The sequence below is a fragment of the Emydura macquarii genome, unplaced genomic scaffold (assembly GCF_026122565.2).
Source record: "Emydura macquarii macquarii isolate MOO-44397 ecotype Brisbane River unplaced genomic scaffold, CSIRO-AGI_Emac_v2 contig_3345, whole genome shotgun sequence".
NCBI lineage: Eukaryota > Metazoa > Chordata > Testudines > Chelidae > Emydura > Emydura macquarii.
Window position 1 is genome coordinate 6147133 of NW_027133482.1, and position 18255 is coordinate 6165387.

Here is an 18255-nt window from a genome sequence, read left to right on the forward strand (position 1 = left end):
ACCTCCCTCCCTGCAACTTGAGACCGTTGCTCCTTGTTCTGTCATCTGCCACCACCGAGAACAGCCTAGCCCCATCCTCCCTAGAACCCCCTTTCAGGTAGTTAAAGGCCGCTATCAAATCCCCCTCACTCTTCTCTTTTGCAGACTAAACAAGCCCAGTTCCCTCAGCCTCTCCTCATAAGTCCTGTGCTCCAGCCCCCTAATCATTTTTGTCGCCCTCCGCTGGACTCTCTCCAACTTGTCCACATCCTTTTTGTAGTGGGGGGCCCAAAACTGGACACAATATTCTAAATACGGCCTCACCAATGCCGAATAGAGGGGAATAATCACTTCCCGTGACCTGCTGGCAATGCCCCTCCTAATGCAGCCCAATATGCCATTGGCCTTCTTGACAACCAGGGCACACTGCTGACTCATATCCAGCTTTTTATCCACCGTTACCCCCAGGTCCTTTTCTGCAGAGCTGCTGCCCAGCTCGTCGGTCCCCAGTCTATAGCTGTGCATGGGATTCTTTCTTCCTAAGTGGAGGACCCTGCACTTTTCTTTGTTGAACCTCATTAGATTTCTTTTGGCCCAATCCTCCAGTTTGTTTAGGTCACTCTGTATCCTATCCCTACCTTGCAGGGTATCTACCACTCCCCCCAGCTTAGTGTCGTCCGCAAACTTGCTGAGGGTGCAATCTACCCCATCCTCCAGATCATTAATAAAGATGTTGAACAAAACCGGCCCCAGGACCGACCCCTGGGGAACTCCGCTTGTGACCGGCTGCCAGCTAGACATGGAGCCATTGATCACTACTCGTTGAGCCCTATGCTCTAGCCAGTTCACTATCCATTTTATAGTCCATTCATCCAACCCATACTTCTTTAACTTGCTGATAAGAATACTGTGAGAAACCGTATCAAAAGCTTTGCTAAAGTCAAGGTATATCACATCCACCGCCTTCCCCACATCCACAGAGCCAGTCACCTCATCATAGAAAGCAATCAGGTTGGTCAGGCATGACTTTCCCTTGGTGAATCCGTGTTGACTGTTCCTGATCACCTTCCTCTCTTCCAAGTGCCTTAAAATGTAGCATGTCTCTCATCCGGGCATCCTCCTCCTCCCCCCCGGGTGGCTGGTCTACCTGGGGTCTGCCTGCCTACTACTGCCGCCTGCTAGTGGAGTTACTCCTTTAGCTCACGTGGCAGGTGTCTATGCTTTGGGGTTGAAGGTCCCAGAGCCAACCCTTCCTAAAGCCCCAATGGGTGGGTTGTCATGGCTGTTTCTTACCGGACGGCTGGTTCTCAAGTAGTCTCTCTCTGTGCCGGCTTGTCCCCTCCTCCATCCAGAAGAGTCCTTCGCCTGTTTTTCTGGTGGTGCGCTACTCTCTCTCTCAACTGGACTGCGGCTGCATTCTCTTCTGGGCACGGCACGGATGCAACGTTGCCAATTTCACTGTCACCTTAGAAAACAAGAAACCCACACACACCTGGTGTGACAAAACCATGATTCACAGAATGCCGCTATTCTGAGGTTCCCCAGCTAGTCAATCAGCTGCCAAACCCGCCCTCCAACGGCAGCTAAAATCAGCGACCGTTCGAATATCCTGGCCTGATCTGCTCTGCCGAATCATCCCCGGTATGGCAGATAATCATCTGGACGAGGCCAGAAAAATAGGACTTGATGCATCTTCCCTCATCTGAAACTTACAATGCTAAGCAAACCTCACAAATAATGAATTGCTGAGAATATTTTGCATTCACAGATCTCCAAGGACTATATAAAAGTGAGGCAAAGTGACATGCCCAGGACTGCAAAGCATGGCGGTGGCAGAGCTGCCAATGAACCCCCCCCAGGAGTCCTGCCCCCACACTGTGCTCATTCTACTACTGCTTCGGTGAGACAATAGAGCCTTCTGTAAAACACAAAGCTGCAGCGATTCTGAAGCTGGGCTAGCTCAAAGGGAGTGGCCCATAGGGCAGGTCTACACAGCATTTAAACAGCCGCAGCTGGTCCAGGTCAGCGGACAGGCTGTGGAGCTGTAAAATTGCTGGGTAGGTGTTTGAGCTCAGGGAGGGACCCTCTGCTCTGCTCTCACGGGGTCCCAGGGTCCAGCCAGCACCGGGATGTCTACACTGCAATTAAACAGCCCCGAGCCAGCCTGAGTCAGCTGACGCGGGCCAGCCCTGGGAGTTTAATTGCTACGTAGACCATGCGGCTTCTCTCAGCTACCTCTCAAATGGCAAGGTGTGGCCTGCACCAACCACAGGCCCTGGTGTGCAGCGCTCCACGAAGCAAAAGGCTGCTCCGGCCATGACGGGACCTGGCTTCTTGGAGAGCCCCCCCTCTGCAGGGCAGCTGGATGACTTACTGAATGGGGTCTGGGAGAGCTCAGGACAAGTCACTGCACCTTGAGCCTGCGCCTCTTTTCTGAACTCAGGCTGCAGCGGCGAGGGCTGGGCTGCAGCGGAGGAGTCCACCATCCTGCGCCGTCTCTGCAGGATGGACGCCAGCTGGTTGTCGCTGATCCTCTGGCTGCGTTTACGCCAGCTCGTTTTTCTGACAGGCCTTTTCATTGTGCCCTGAGAAGGGAAACCGAGGCACGTTGGCGGACAGCACGGACACTGGGAAACACAGTCCCCTCCGTCCAGTGACGGCGTGCGCCGTCCTCTCAGCTCACACTCACAGACCCCTTCAGGCTGATGGCCCAGTTGCCTAAAGGGACCGAACTTCTCAACAGGGGCTGATGGGACACTCTGCGCGGGTCAGCAGGGAGGTTTGAACCGAGGGCTAGTGTTGGGCAAGTAACCGGCTTTTCGGTTTGATGCAGTTCCAAAAAATCGGGACCGGTGGAACCCAAGCTGACTTTTCTCAAAATGTTCAGCAAATCAAAAAAAGTCTGTGTCCAGTTTGCTGCAGAGAGAGAGGGGATTCAAACCCCAGTGTCCCATATCCCAGGTGAGCACACTAACCACTAGATTAAAGGGTGTGTGTGTGTATGAGAGAGAGAGAGAGTGCTGCATGACCGCCTCCTCCTTCTCTGCCTGTTTTGTGAATGGCTGAAACTATTTATGTCAAGTCTGCAAACAGTTTCGGGACAACCAAAGCCACATTTTTCTTTTAATAATCTATTAGTCAAAAAAAAAAATTTTTTCCCCTGCTCTCCCTAGGAACATTAGCTCTTTCACACAGACCTCTACCCCTTGAGCTGATGGAGAAGCTCCACTTAGCAATAGCAGGCTTTTATCCAGCTGCAAGAGGGGTAAGTGACACACTGAAACGGTGATAAGCTTTCAAGCCAGAAAACACCCCCACATACAGCCACTCAACACATCTAGTGAGACAGGTTCACAGACAGTCATAGAAGTGCCCCAGGTCAAGACCCAGTGGGCGGCGCTGAAAACCTCTGCTGTCAATCTGCTTCTGTGGATTTTCCAAATCCAGGAAAATGAAGGGATGGCAAAATCATCAAGCTTCTTTCCTTTTCCCCCTCCTCTCCCTCTCGCCATGTGAACACGGCAGGGATCATGCACTGAACAACGGGACGGTTCAGGTCCTGCCAGCATGAGCAGTTGAATATCTCCCTGTACGTCGTACAGGGGAAATGGGGAACTTTCCAAAACAGAGAGCAACTCTTTTCATTAAAAAAAAGGGGGAGAGGGGGAGGCCGAAATTCACATCAAGAGTTTCCAAGGGTGATGAAAATGTTCATCACGTACAACAGACGAGGCTCCCACATCTGCAAAATTTGGAAACTTTCAAAGGCTTGGAGCACAGCTAAAGGAACGCTCAGCGCAGGGAACACTGCATCTACAGCCCAGGGCCCGGCGGAGAGCAGCAGGGGTGTGAGGTTCAAGGCATGGGAGTAAAATTAAAGGTCAGGCCCTCTGCCCTCAGCAAGCGCGTTAGAAGGGCCCAGAGGAAAAAGGGGCCGGGAACGGGTGTGAAGGAGGAGGCGCTTAAGCGTGATGCTCATCCTGTGTCTCAGCTACGGGAGGCCTCCGGGCTGGAGCAGCTCGATGAAGGCACATTCCTGCTGGAGTGAGCTCTCCCGCACTCCGCGCCTTGCCCGGCTTTCCTTGCGCGCAGCTGCCTGCACCTGTCCTGAGCAGGACCACACCTGAGTGCAAAGGTGAAAGGCTCTCCATGCACGGGTGCCTCTCTGCACGGCGAGTTCAGGGCGCAAGCTACCCACCAGGATCCCTTGCAGCTCCATCACCGTGCTCTTGCGATTGCTGGCTGCTGTTGAGTGATCCTGAGAGAGGAGATCTCCTGAGTGCGGATTCTGCTGTTCCCCCTCAGTGCTTTACCCCCGCCCACACCCCCAACACAGGCACAGCTGGTGCTCATACTCCAACGGCCCCGAGTCCTCGGCCTCTCTCCTGGGGCTGCTAAATGAGCCAGCCAGCTGGGGCCGGGCGTAGCTAGGCATTCAGTGACGTGGCCATCCCTCCGCTGGGAAACCACCCGCTCATGTCACATGGCTCTCTGGGCAGTTATCAGCTGGTAAAGAGCCTCAGATCTATCTGCCCCGCGCCGGAGTCAGACTGATGGGCGGGAGGGGAAAGCTCATTCCCCAAGCCAGGGCCGGTCGGATGCAGCACAGTACAGAGGAAAGGACCTGCACCCCATTGTCCTATTTCCCTCCTGGAGCCAGCCAACTGCCCCTCAAGCCCCAGGCTGGATTGGAACCAAGGTGAGAGACCCATTATCCCGCTCCGCTCCTCTTCTCCCTGCCCAAGTCCGGTCCCCATGAAATATGTTTTCCACACCCCGTGACACTTGATATTACCAGCGGCATCAACATCAGGGGGCTGCAGTCACGGGGGAGGGGGTGCCAGGTTGGTCTGGGGGAGACCCAAACCTCCCTTCCCACACCCTGGTGCCTCTGTTTACCTGGGACAACGCAGTCACGTCCTTCTTTGCTGGTCTCAAGGCAACGCCGCTCTTGATCCTGGCCATCATCTCCTCCACGGCTCGAGCTTTCACGTCGTCGGTAGCAGGTTGGCCTGCACACGCGGGAAGGGTGAAGGTGATGATTATTTGTATTTCCACAGTGTCTGGGAGCCCCAGTCATGGACCAGGCCCCCGTGCGCTAGGCGCTGTACAAACACAGAACAAAAAGATGGTCCCCTGCCCCAAAGAGATACCAATCTAAGCATAAGACAAGAGACGAAAGATGGAGACAGACAGACAGACAGGGGGGGGGGGGGGGCACAAGGAAACCATGAGACAATACTGCTCAGTATGACAGGCAGTGGTCTCTGCGCACCAGCCGCCTAGCTATCGGCAAGTGTTTTGTCGGCTTTACGGCAAAGGAGAGGTCTGAAGGTGACTAATGGGGTAACTTCACAGCCCTTTAAGAGTATGGGAAAGCAGGGGAGAAAGCACAAAGGGTGACGGATCAAGGACGTGGATCATAAAATGGTGCCAGTATTTCAATCGCCTTCAGTGTTGGCCAGTAAGGGAAGCCAGAGCCCTGCGGTGATACTGCTGAGAGGCACAGGCTGGCCACGTGACATCACAGGAACCAAAGGGACATTTTTGGAAAGTGGGAGGTGCTAGAGCCAGACCTGAGCAAAGGAAATTGCTTGTACACACAGTGTGTAATTAGCCTGTGGAACTCACTGCTACAGGATGCCACTGAGGCCAAGAACTGAGCAAGATTCAAAGAGGGGTTGGATGTTTCTGTGGATGCCAAAGTGCGGACAGGATATTAAACCTTGTATTGCAGGGCTTAAGATGATCTCGGTTAAAGACCAGTTTGAGTGTGTGTGGAAAGGTGGGGAGATGATCCCACATCTGTACTATGGGGTTTTTACGCCTTCCTCTGAAGCATTTGGTGCTGGCCCCTGTCAGAGGCAGAGGATCCATGCTGGCTCCCATGTAACACTTTGTCCTTCTAGAGCGTAGCTCAGCGCCAAGCACTTCACACACACCAGGGCACCCTCCCTCGGCATGAAGAGCCCGCGTTTACCTAGGGGAAGCAGGCTTGTCCAGGACACACGGCAAGGCTATGGAAGCTGACTTACTGCATTTCTGTGTGTGGCAGCTGCATGCACCCTTCCTCTTGCTATCTCTGGTACTTATTGCCAAAATCTGAGGGTACTTATTCTCTAACCCCTATTACAAAGGCACACAGAGAGGTCCAAAGCAAAGATAAAATCAAGGAGAGTTGGTGCCTAAAGACCTATAAGGGTCTGGGCCTCAGTGACCTGGTTGAGATCACAGAGGAAGCAGGGAATCAAACCTGATTCTCCAGCTAACACCACTGGACTCTCTTTCCCCTGGACCCATTCCCCTGTGACCAGCTCATCCAGAACGGGATGGGTCACTCGATGATCGCCCCCACTTCTCTGCTCTCGGGATGCATCACAGAGGAACCGGGGAGGGACCGTCTGTCCAGTAACTAGCATCTGTCCTCTAGCACCGAACATCCCCTCCTCCCCGAGGCGTTCAGAACAAGGTTTCTCAGCCCGTGGCTCACGACCCAAACGGGTGCAGGAATGTGTCAAAGGGGTCGGGGGGGGGGAGGTCTGGGGTGGGTCCTGTCGTCAGTTGGGGGGAAGGTGGGAAGCCCCGGGTGAGAGGTACAGAGCCTGCTTCGCGTTCACCCTGCAGCAGCAGCTCCTGCGGCTCCGCCCCACCCCGGGGACGGCTGCGCTTAGCTGCCCGCTCTGGGTGTTGTGACCTGGTGCATGAGGTCGCAGCGCGGCTCAGGTTTGGCCCAGCCGCCCCTCCATGACGATGCAGGCTGGCTGGGTCAAATCGGAGCGAGCGGCGCTTCGATCCCATGCGCTGAGTGGCCGGGCTGCTCGCACAAATTGGACCTGGCTGGTCCTTGGCAGGGGGGGCCAGGCCAAACCTGCAGCACCGGGAGGTCACAAGGCCTGGAGGGGGGAGCCGCTGCTAGGCAAAGCCCTGGGCGCTGATTTCGTACTTCTTCCCCGTGGCGTGCGGCGTACGTGTTACGGCAATAACCATTTACTAACCCAGGTGGCTTTTGCACGCAAGCTATTGCCTGGTTCACGCGAGGCCGTCCAGGGTTACACGTGGGCCCCGAGTCACGAAAGGCTGAGAACCGCTGGTACGCAGAAAACAGTGGCATGGGCGTATGCCATGCATGGACTAGGAGGGTGCAATATCCCCCCCCACCCCCGTGGATGGGCTCTGACTGACGGCCAGCTGCTGACTCCCTTAGGGCCAGCGGTGTCTGCACGGGAAGCTCTGGGCGTGGGTGTCACTTACTCCACAGGAGCGGAAGACGCCGGCGGTGGCGGAGGAGGTGGCGGGGGGGGGGGGGGGGGCGGAGCCACTTCTGGCTGATCAGGTTCGGAAGGCGGGGCTCCAGCCGTCTCCAGTTTCTCTTCTAGTAATTTCACTGGAATCGAATGCAATTGGGAATACGTTCAGAGCTCAGTGCGGCCACGGATCCTGGGTTCGATGGGTCGTCGGCCTGACCCAGAACGGCCCTTCTCATGTCCTCCCCCCGCTCCCCCCCAGACGCTGGCCCGTGGAGACCTGGCCCATGGACAGCGGGCTGGTCACACGGCGCTGGCTCCTCCATCACGTTTCCAGTTGCTAATTTGCATTAGAAAAAATACACAGCATCCATCCAGGGCGGGAGGGAGGTCACGCCATTGCACATGAGAAGGGGGGCAGGAGGGCCGTGGGGCAGCAGGACTGGGCGATGGGGGAACGGGAGGGGAGGCGAGGCTGGGGTGGGGAGAGGGTCGAGCAAAGCGGGTCTTAACCCTGTAAAGAGCTGGGCCCGGATCACGCCCCCACCCACCAGCCGGATCTGCATGCCCCCGAAACTTGGAGAGCTTTGCAATGCAGCTCCGGGTCTGGGGGTCTCATCCCTGCGAGGAGCTGAAGCCCCAGCTCTGGGGCTCTGCACAGCCTGAGCCGTGGGGGGCCGGGGAAGGGCCTGAGGTTCTGAACTGCGCCGCGGGACTCCAGCAGCTGCAACGTTCCCGTTAATGCCCAGCCTCTTCCCGAGAGGTGGGGGAAGGACCCTCGGCGTGGAGGGGAACCTAAGATCCCGCCAGGGCCTGGCTAGCGCCTTGGCTCCCCTTGGGGGGCCCAGAGCAGGGAGCGAGGATTGGGTCCGGCAGGATGGTCCAGGAGCCGGGGATGAGAGCACGTACCTTTCCCCTCCAACACCACGTTCCTCTCCTCCGCCTGTTGCAGCTGCTTCCCCAGCTGAAGCGTCTGTGCTTCGGCTGCAGCCAGGGATGCTTGGACTGCGCCCAGCTCCTCCTGCCGTGGTCTCCCCTCTAGCTGCTCTTCCAGAGCCTTCACCTGGGGGGGCAGAAGAGAAGAGAGGCGCAGGGCAGAGCTTGGGAGACCTGGTCTCATCCCCCTCTCGGAGCTGAGCCCTGCAGCCGTCCCCCCGAGGGACACACCGCGCTCCCCAGCTGGCCACGCCGGCACCGGGCCACGTGTCTGCCCGCCACAGCCCAGCTGCTTGGAGAGAGGCCGCTTGGGACACCCCCGGGGCCGCCTGGACATACAATCCTCCACCCTCCATCAGGCTGATTGTCGTGTGGGGTTTGCTCTGGGACCCCACGGTTACGGAGCACGTGCAGGAGTGGGGCCCGTCGCCCCAGGTCGCCCCAGTTAGCAGCACTTAGGGGACCGCCCCAGCCCAGTCACTTGGAGGTTTTCTCTGCGATCAGGCTGGGCTCAAGAGGCCGGCTGGGCCCTGGGGTGCTTGCTGGTGAGCCCAGGGAGGATCTGAGTGGGAAAGGCCGGACCTTTGGGCGGGGCGGGGGGATAAAAGCCAGTCCCAGGGGGACAAGGCAGAGGGGAAAGGCAGGGACTTCTGGGGAGCAGGCTGAGCGCCTGTGCCCAGAGGTGGGGAGTCTGGGAGAAGTGAGGCCTCCCTGGGTATGTCTACACAGAACACTAAGCCCAGGCTCCCACTCAGGTTTGAGCCCAAGCCCTGCTTCCGTCCACACACAAATCAGTCTGCCTCAGGTCAGCAAGCCCTGAGGACCCAGGCCCTGCCGGGAGGGGGGTCAGAACCCCAGCCCTGCCGTGACTCGGGTCCAGGGCCTGTCACTGTGCGGTGTGGATGCAGCTCATGCTGCAGACCGGAGTCAGAAGGCCTGGGCAGCGCAGTGCGGACGTGTGAGTGCGGCTGTGCGACCCGGCTCCCGCCCTGGTAAACCCAGGCTCACAATGCAGGGCAGACACTTTCTGCTGGGCCATTCAGCAGCACTGACCTTTCTGCTGGGCCATTCAGCAGCACGTGGGGTGGAAGAGACTGTGTGGGTCCAACTCCCCCAGGGCCGACTGGCAGGGCGGGAGCCCATTGTGGGGACACACGGGGCCGGAGCCTGGGGACCCGGCCTGGATTCCATCCCGGGATGGGTGGAGGCCCGGGGCCCGAGCCCTGGCGGGAGGAAGCACTTAGAGAGAAGGGGTCCGAGGTGCAGCTGGCCCCAAACCCTGCCTACACAATCCCCCACCCCCAGAGCTGCAGGGACCCGAGATGGGCTGACAACCAGCCCTACTCCCGGTGCTGGGAATCTGCAGCACCAAGGGACACTCCCAGGCCCGCACAAAGGTCCCTGCTGCTCTCCGGGCGGCACCCGCTGGAGATCCCCCAGCTCAGCAAGCAGATTAAGGGGGGTGGCAGGGTAGGTGGATGGGGCAGCGGATCGCCCTGACCTTCCCACTGCTGCAGCTTGGAGCTGCCTTGGTACTTTCCACCAGGCTAATGCTGCGGTTCGCTGCGGCTCCAGGCCGTCCCCGGTTACCGAGACGCTCGCTGACCTTCTCCTGGCGCTCCTGCTTGGCCTCCTCCAGCATCCGCGTCAGGTTAGCCACCTCGTCCAGGGCCTGGAGCAGCTGGCCGTTGGGTCCCACTTTCTGCAGCAGGATCATGCTCTGCCTGTTGGCTTCCTTCTGCTTCACCAGCATCTGCGCCCAAGACACGGGGGGGGAGTGTTCAGTCGAGGGTTCCTGGGTGCCGTGCCCAGCCCTGAACTCAGCCCGCTGCCCCGCGTTACCCAGCTGCTTTGCTTTAATGTGCGCCTCGACGCAGCCAAGCGACTGGTCAGCCCAGCTCTGCTCCCGGGGGCGTTCAGAGTCACTGCCGGGCAACGCAGCGAGCGACGGGAGTTTCTGCTGCTTTTGGAAGCTGGGCTGTGAACTAAGCAGTCACTGGGCTCTGCTCCCGGCTCTGCCACTGGCCCACTGGGTGGCCCAGGGCAAGTCCCTTCTCCTCTCCATCGGTATCTGTAAAACGATTCCACTAGGAAGCGCTCGGAGCATCGTGCACAGAACGTGCTCTGCCCCACAGCCTGGTCAACGCAATAGGAGCTTCCGCTGACTTCACTGCGCACTGGACCAGGCACTTGGGGAGAATCATAGAATGACAGAGGTGTAGGGCTGGAAGGGACCTCGAGAGATCTTCTAGTCCAGTCCCCTGCACTCAAGGCAGGACTCAGCGTTATCTAGACCACCCCTGACAGGCGTCTGTCTAACCTGCTCTTAAAAATCTCCAGCGATGGAGATTCCACAACCTCCCTGGGCAATTTATTCCAGTGCTTAACTACCCTGGCAGGAAGTTTTTCCTGATGTCCAACCTAAACCACCCTTGGTGCAATTTAAGCCCATTGCTTCTTGTCCTGTCCTCAGAGGTTAACGAGAACAATTTTTCTCCCTCCTCCTTGTAACAAACTTTTATGTACTTGAAAACTGTGATCATGTCCCCCCTCAGTCGTCTCTTCTCCAGACTAAACAAATCCAGTTTGTTCAATCTTCCCTCACAGGTCATGTTTTCTAGACCTTGGATCATTTTTGTTGCTCTTCTCTGGCCTTTCTCCAGTTTGTCCACATCTTTCCAGAAATGTGGTGCCCAGCACTGGACACAATACTCCAGTTGAGGCCTTATCAATGCAGAGCAGAGCGGAAGAATTACTTCTCGTGTCTTGCTTACAACACTCCTGCTAATGCAGCCCAGAACGAGGTTTGCTTTTTTTGCACCAGTGTTACACGGTTGACTCATATTTAGCTTGTGATCCGCTATGGCCCCCAGATCCCTTTCCGCAGCACTCCTACCTAAGCAGTCATTGCCCCTTGTGTATGTCTGCAACTGATTGTTCCTTCCCAAGTGGAGTATTTTGCATTTGTCCTTATTGAATTTTATCGTATTTACTTCAGAGCATTTCTCCAGTTTGTCCAGATCATGTTGAATTTTATTCCTATCCTCAAAAGTACTTGTAACCCCTCCCAGCTTGATAACACCCACGAACTTTGTAAGTGTGCTCTCTGTGCCATTATCTAAATCATTGATGAAGATACGGAGCAGAACCAGACCCAGAACTGATCCCTGTGGGACCCCACTCGATATGCCCTTCCAACGTGACTGTGAACCACTTATAACTACTCTCTGGGAATGGTTTTCCAACCAGGTATGCACCCACCTTATAGTAACTCCAGCTAGGGTGTATTTCCCTAGTTTGTGGATGAGAAGGTCATGAGAGACAGTATCAAAAGCCTTACTAAAGTCAAGATATACCACACCTACCACTTCTCCCCATCCACAAGGCTTGTTACCCTGCCAAAGAAAGCTATCAGGTTGGTCTGACACTATTTGTTCTTGACAAATGCCTGCAGGCTGTTACTTATCACCTTATTATCTCCTAGGTGTTTGCAAATTGATTGCTTAATTATTTGCTCCATTACTCTTCTGGGTACTGAAGTTAAACTGACTGGTCTGTAATTCCCCAGCTTGTCCTTATTCCCCTTTTTGTAGATGGGCACTGTATATATTTTCCCTTTTCCAGTCCTCAGGAATCTCTCACATCGTCCAGGACTTTTCAAAGATAATCGCGAATGGCTCAGAGATCTCCCCAGTCAGCATTCTGAGTATTCTAGGATGTATTTCATCAGGCCCTGGTGACTTAAAGACATGTAGCTTGTCGAAATAATTTTAACTTGTTCTTTCCCTGTTTTAGCCTCTGATCCTACCTCATTTTCTCTGGCATTCGTTGAGGGGCACGAATTCAAATTATTTTTACTCCTGTCAGTCCTGCGGGGCCAGCCTGGCTCCGGGGCAGGGAGCCAGGGTGTAGTCCTACTTGTGTGTCATGAACAGGGTTTACGGCTGTCCAATTTAGGGCCAACCACTTGCACGGGAGGAAACGCACTCAGGGCAGCAGGGCTGGCATGGGTGTCACTGAGGCCAGGATTTGGTGCCAGTCCAAACATGTCCTGATGTAATGTGGGTAGAGCCATTAACCCTTTCACCCCTGCACTTTTCCGAGGCAGGCTGGGCTGCTAGCAGACGGCAGTAGAGGCTGCGGAAGGCCGGTCACATGGGGCTGGGGGGCAGGCGATACCCACGAGGTGTCCAGGGCAGGGAGTGTGGGAGTTGCCAGCAGCAGGCGGAGCAGGCCAGGCCGGTGTGCAGGGTGCAGTAGGGGGGGCAGAGAGGGAGGTGTTTAAAGAGAGTGGAAGGATCACCCTCGGGCGTGCTGGTTAGTTTCCGCCCTGCGCTCCGGGTACCGGCCCTTGTGCTGACGGTCCCGGGTTCGGTGGGGCGGGGTTTCCGGTCGGTGCCTTACGCACGGGGCTGGCCAAACCTAGACTCACTCTCCTTGCCCACTGCCCTGTCCGTGTCACTCGCTCACTTCCAACCCCCCCGCCCCGTCCCTTGCCCTCCTCCTCAAGGCCTTGCGTAACACCGCTTCCTCCATCCAGCACCAGGGGAGATGTCGGACAGGACTGAGGGTCACCCACAGAGCAGGGGAGAGGACTCCAGCGTTGCGCTCGGTTCCTCCTACCCCGCCCCCCAGCCTCCCTCCCACGTCTTCTTTTCCCCTCCCTCTCCAGCCGCGGCCCCTGCGCCTTCACCTACCTTGTGGGCAAAGACCTCGGCGTGCTGCCTCAGGTCCTGCTCCAACTCCAGCTGCTGCACGGCGTCGCTGTAATCCTGCGTGACCATCTGGGACACTGCCGGGGGGGAGGGAAGAGCCATCGCTCAGCTTCTCGCCACATGCGTCGCTGGGGCACCGGCCACGGCACCGACCAACCGGGGGGAGTCCAGCTCGGTGAGACACCGGGGGCAAATTCAACCCTGGGCCTCAACGGGAGCGTTGGTGAAGCCCCAGCTCCTGGAGCCGGGTGAGAGGCTCAGCTACCGGAGCGAGCGTGGACCTGTCTGCTTGAACCGGAGAGGACACCTCTAGCTGCAACCTAGCCAGCCCTTGGGTCTCCCTGTGCCCCCGCCTCTCTTCTGTACAATGGGTAACAACACCGCCCTACCTCACAGGGCCATGGGAAGGGAAACCCACTAAAGATGGGGAGATAGAACAGCAACGGGGCCCAGAAAGGTCCCTCGATGGGCTCAGGCAGGAGCTCTCGCCAAAGATTTTCATCAGGAGCTCCGTGGGACGCCGGCTCCTTAGCCTCACAGGTGCTTTTGAGAAGATATTTGGAGTGGGTCAGACCCTGGCTAAACATCTAGGTGCTCATCAAAACAAACCCAGTGATCTCATCTGCCCTCTTCAAGTCATGGCCAAGCTCTGGGAACGAACTGACAGACGAATGGGAAACGAGGAGCGTGCTCCGGACACAGTGGAGGGGACAGGACACAGAAAGGAAAAAAAACCAAACCAACCCAAACACACACGTTGGAGCAGGTTCACAGGACACTCCACCAACAGCAGCTGAGAGACAGGCGGGGTAAACCTGGCCCAAGTTGTGCTCAGTGATCTGGACTTGGAGCGGTTTGGAAAATGGGGGAAAAGGTTTGCAGAGCATTTAAAAAATTCTGATCTGGATTTCCATTCCCCAGGTTTCCAGAAGGAACCATTTCCCACGTGTCGGGTGTTTTTTAACCTTGAGAAAACCTGCTCTGAAAAATTCCATTTCTGAAAATTGTCCGATTCACATTTTTGGGTGGGGGAAGGGCATGTTTCTTTTTGTTTCTCTGGTTTTCCTCTGCCTCCCCCAACGTCTTCCTTCCCTCCCCCCATTTTGCCATGGAAAAAGGGGAGGAAAAAAGCATAAACTGAAAAACAAAGGAAAACAAACAAAAAGGGCAAAAGTTTTCATCCGTTGGTTTCACTGGACAACAAAAGGGAAACGTGAAAAGTTTGGGGAAGTTTTCGCAATGGCGAAAAGGCAGCTTTCCAATGAGAACAAGGCACCGGAGCTGTTCTGCCACAACGGTGCTGCCGACTCACCTCTCTTGAGTATCTTCAGGGCCTTCTGACTCCTGTCCATCGCCATCTGCAGGGAGCGCCTCTCCAGTCGCTCCTCTTCCACCTGCAGCAGGACACCTGGGGTTGCAGCCAGTTCTTTATTTACATCAAACTCAGCCCCATTAACTTCAGTGGCCCATGGACTTGAACAGATCCCGGGCTTGACCCACCCCCTGCACCTATGAGGGGCAGCGTTCACCCCAGGGGAGGACTGGTGGCTATGCAGACAGGCCTTTGGATCTGGTAGGGCTCTCCCCCGCGCCCAGATCTCCAGGGAATTTGCACCCTCTCAGCAGCAAAGAGCCAGGAGGACGGTCTGGCACCCAGCAGGCCTGTAACTAGGGGGTCTCCTGCTTCCTACAGCAGGTTGAAGGACGGAGCATTCTGGGGGAAAAGGGTGCGGGCCGGAGCTCTGCTGCAGTCTAGTTACTCCCAGACGCAGCAGCTGCCCATACAGGCTGTGGGGCAGCCGAGTGCAAGCCAGGGCAACCCTCAGGCTGCTCTAAACTGTTGTGGAGGGAAGTGGCCCTGGGCAGCCCCAGCATATGGGAGACACAAAGGAGGAATCCCCCAGGCCCCTGGGGCTCTGAACCAAGGCCGGGGAGGAATTCAGCCTTTCTTTTCTTAAGTGGAAGCCTTGGGGTCTGACCCCCGCCTCTGACATTCCCCAGTGTAAACCCATTGAGTTCAGAGGAGCGACACCGGACTGAGACCAGGTGTGTGAAAGGGGAGCCTGGCCTGGGCATCCCCCAGACAGCAACAGGGCAGCAGCCGCTCAGCCAGCCACCTGGGCGCTGGTTAGCGATTTGTGTTAGGGCAGCACTCGCACCAGACGAAGAGCCAGCCCCGGCCCCGATTAGCTGATAGTCAGTGCACCTGGCTGCCGAGCACAGGTGGCTGGAAACAAGGGGACCAGAGGGGCCGGCAGGCTGAGCAGCAGTCCCAGCACAGCAGCTGCTGAGCTCCGTGGGCATCGCGGAGCGGCGAGTCCCGCGTCAGCACAGATGGCGCATCCCCTACCTGCTCCCCGAGCTCTCTGATCTGGCACTGCAGCTCCTGCACTCGGACGGTGAGCTCCTTCTTCTCCCCCAGCAGCTGGGAAACCTTCTCCTGCAAATCTGGAGCCAGAGGAAGAGAAGTCACACCAGGCGGTTCCCTCTCCTTGCTTCGTGCCGTGGACACGGGCCCTAAGGTAGCCAGGCCTGGGTGGGCAGCCAATCCACTGCCGAGGACAACCTCCACTGTAGGTCTGCCTGGGGCACGGCGTGTGCTTCAGACGAACAGCTCTTCAAAGAGCCACTGCCGTCCTCCCCATCTGACAGATGGGAAACTGAGGCACGGCCAGGGGCTGCGACTTGCCTGAGGTCACTGAGCCAGTCAACAGCCCCCCAGGCCACTGCTCTATCCGCTAGAGAATGTGGCTACGAAGCAAACCCATCCTAGTCACCCCGGAGCGCTGCCAAGTGAGGGGACGGGTGTGGTAACGTGCTGCTCACGGGGGCCGTGCTGCGAGGGGAAGATAGCTGCATATGAACAGTGCCCAGAGGGGATCTAGGCTCCTCAAACCATTTTCAGGCCACGGAATGACGTTGTTATGGGAGAAAGGTGCCGTTCTGGCAGCCCTGCAGACTGAAGGCCTCTGGCCGTGCCCAGAAGGTAATGGAAGCCCAAACTTCTCAGTCATGGTCCTCATCTGTGACCTCCAGGAAACCCCTCTTGGACAGGCAGGTAATTCAGTAGCCAGGGCCCAGGCTGTCCTTGGCCTGTCTAAGCAGTGCCCCAGCGCCAGGCTGGGGTTTGTGACCTGGGCCCCCTGTCTGCTAGAAGCTGGAATGAGATTCACCAACTCATTGCACGTAAGCCAGGGGTTCCCGACCTTTTTGGCTCGAGGGCCACCAATACCATTTGAAGGGCCGCCCGTCTGCCAGCTCCTACGCCACGCGTTGACACACACACCGCTAAGCACTGCAACTCACTACAAGTTTACAGGAAACGCTGTGCGGCAGCTGTGCTCACGTTCACAGTCACTGCTTTACACCAGCCAATGACGCAGTGTGTCACACGCACAGACACGCACGGGGGTAGGCGAGTGGCTGTCACTGCACATGGCCTGGCAGCTAAGTCACGGTGGGTGGCCTGCTAAGGGCAGGTCAAACCATAAGGCACTGCAGCCAGACAGCAGGAGTTCGGCGAGGAGGCTGCCTCCCTGCTGATCTCCCGTCCCCCGGGCTGCAGCAGGAAAACCACACCTGTCCTGTAGCCCCGTGCGCTCCACCTGGGTCCCTAGGCAGTGGCTCCCTTCTGCAGCCAGAGGGACGGGAGATCAGTGCAGCCCTCCCTCTGGCACTAGCGGGGACCCCAGTGCCTAGGGACCCAGGCAGAGCACTCTGCCGTGCTCCCTGCTACAGCCAAGGGGAGGGGAGCGCTGATCTGCCATCCCCTTGGCTGTAGCAAGAAGCCTGCACCCATCTTGTAGCCCCAAGGACACGTGCTCTGCCTGGGTCCTTAGGCAGCGGATCCCTTCTGCAGCCAGCGGGAGGGGAGCCATGGGCCACTTTGAAAGCCCCCATGGGCCACTTTTGGCCCCCGGGCCACAGGTTGGGAACCACTGGTGTAAGCCACCAAACAGCCAGCAGCTGCAACCCGCGTTCAGCTCCTGTCCTCTGTGGGTACCACGTACCCCGTTCTGTGCCTGGCTGGCACATGCAGCATCCCCAGCCTGGGGCCAGCCTGGCACAGACGCCCTGCAGTTTAAAGGTCCAGTATCTCAACTGCCGCCCCAGCGATGGTTTTCAGTCAGCTGGACTCTTTGCACCAAAACCGTTGGGTTCCTTGGAGTGCACCAGCAGAGTCTGATTTAGCAACTCGGCAACCGGAGTCGGGGCCCAGCACAAAAAGTCCCCCTTAGCCTCTTCCGTAAAATTGTTTAAGTCTGGAAAAGCTGGAGATACAGAGACTTGTTCGTGTTGAAAAAAGTGGGCAAAGATGTCTGCCAGGCTCCAGGAAAACTCTTAAGAACGGCCAGACTGGGCCAGACTAAGGGTCCATGTAGCTCAGCATCCTGTCCTCTGACAGTGGCCGATGCCAGGTGCCTCAGAGGGAAGGGAGAGAACAGGGCAACTATCGAGTGATCCATCCTCTGTCGTCCTCTCCCAGCTCCTGGCAGTCAGAGGTTTAGGGACACCCAGCGCCTGGGGTTGCATCCCTGACCACCCTGGCTAATAGCCATTGATGGACCTGTCCTCCCTGAACTGATCTAGTACTTGTTTGATCCCAGCTACACTTTTGGCCTCCACAACATCCCCTGGCAGCGAGTTCCGCAGGTCAACGGGGCGTTGCGTGAAAAACTCACAGGCTGGCATGGCAACGAGCGGAACAATCGCTGATCTGGGGGGGACCTGTGACGAGCTGAAATCACTGCAGTGTGTTTCAACTCTTCTCTGTTACCAGGGTGAGGTTGCTGTCCCCCCCGGGGGGAAAGATGGAGGGAGACACTCGGTGGGCGGAGAGGGACACGGGGACTGGAAGGAGCCAGCTTCAGCATCATGGCTGCCCCTCCCACCATCTCCCAGGATGCACCGTGACACCACCGGGCTTTCGTCGTCCTGATCCTGAAAGGCCTCCTGACCAGAGCAGGCCAGAGAGAGGGAACCAGACGGGATCGCCTCCTCCACTGGCTTTGGCTAAATCCTGAACCGCTCCTGGGATAGGAGACGAGGTTCCTGCTTTGCGCCCTCCTTCATGTGTCCTTTTCCTTCCACCTCTTATTCCTTCTCTTTCCTATCCCCGGTTGCCTCTGTCCAATGAGCATCTGGCTGGGCAGCTCGGGCACTCCCGTTCTCTGCAGCCGTGCTACGCGCCTGTGATCAGCGAGGCAGGTAAAAGCCACACCTCCGACAGCCCAGCGTTGCTGAAAGTTTGCCAGGTCTCGAGGGGCGGATCAGACCACGTGCCGGGGCTGTGTGTCCCCCAGAGAGCGAAGCTGCATTCTCTCTCTCAGCTGTTCTTTTCTTTCCCCTTTTGCGTGTGTTGTGTCTTAAGGAAAACAGGA

General features: G+C 57.2%; 1 protein-coding gene across 1 annotated transcript in view; it reads right to left on the reverse strand.

The window, feature by feature from the left end:
• The window catches only part of LOC137143693 (shootin-1-like), a 38358-nt gene that overhangs the window by 3241 nt on the left and 16862 nt on the right, over positions 1–18255 (reverse strand). Inside the window, exons 6-16 of the mRNA XM_067533611.1 lie at positions 15225–15322; positions 14187–14268; positions 12857–12951; positions 9766–9912; positions 8133–8286; positions 7231–7363; positions 6729–6847; positions 4879–4991; positions 4178–4237; positions 2393–2564; positions 1273–1444 (exon numbers count right to left, since the gene is read on the reverse strand). Of these exons, the coding sequence (XP_067389712.1) occupies positions 1287–1444; positions 2393–2564; positions 4178–4237; positions 4879–4991; positions 6729–6847; positions 7231–7363; positions 8133–8286; positions 9766–9912; positions 12857–12951; positions 14187–14268; positions 15225–15322 (1331 nt within the window). The 3' untranslated portion in view covers positions 1273–1286. The remainder of the gene's footprint in view (positions 1–1272; positions 1445–2392; positions 2565–4177; positions 4238–4878; positions 4992–6728; positions 6848–7230; positions 7364–8132; positions 8287–9765; positions 9913–12856; positions 12952–14186; positions 14269–15224; positions 15323–18255) is intronic.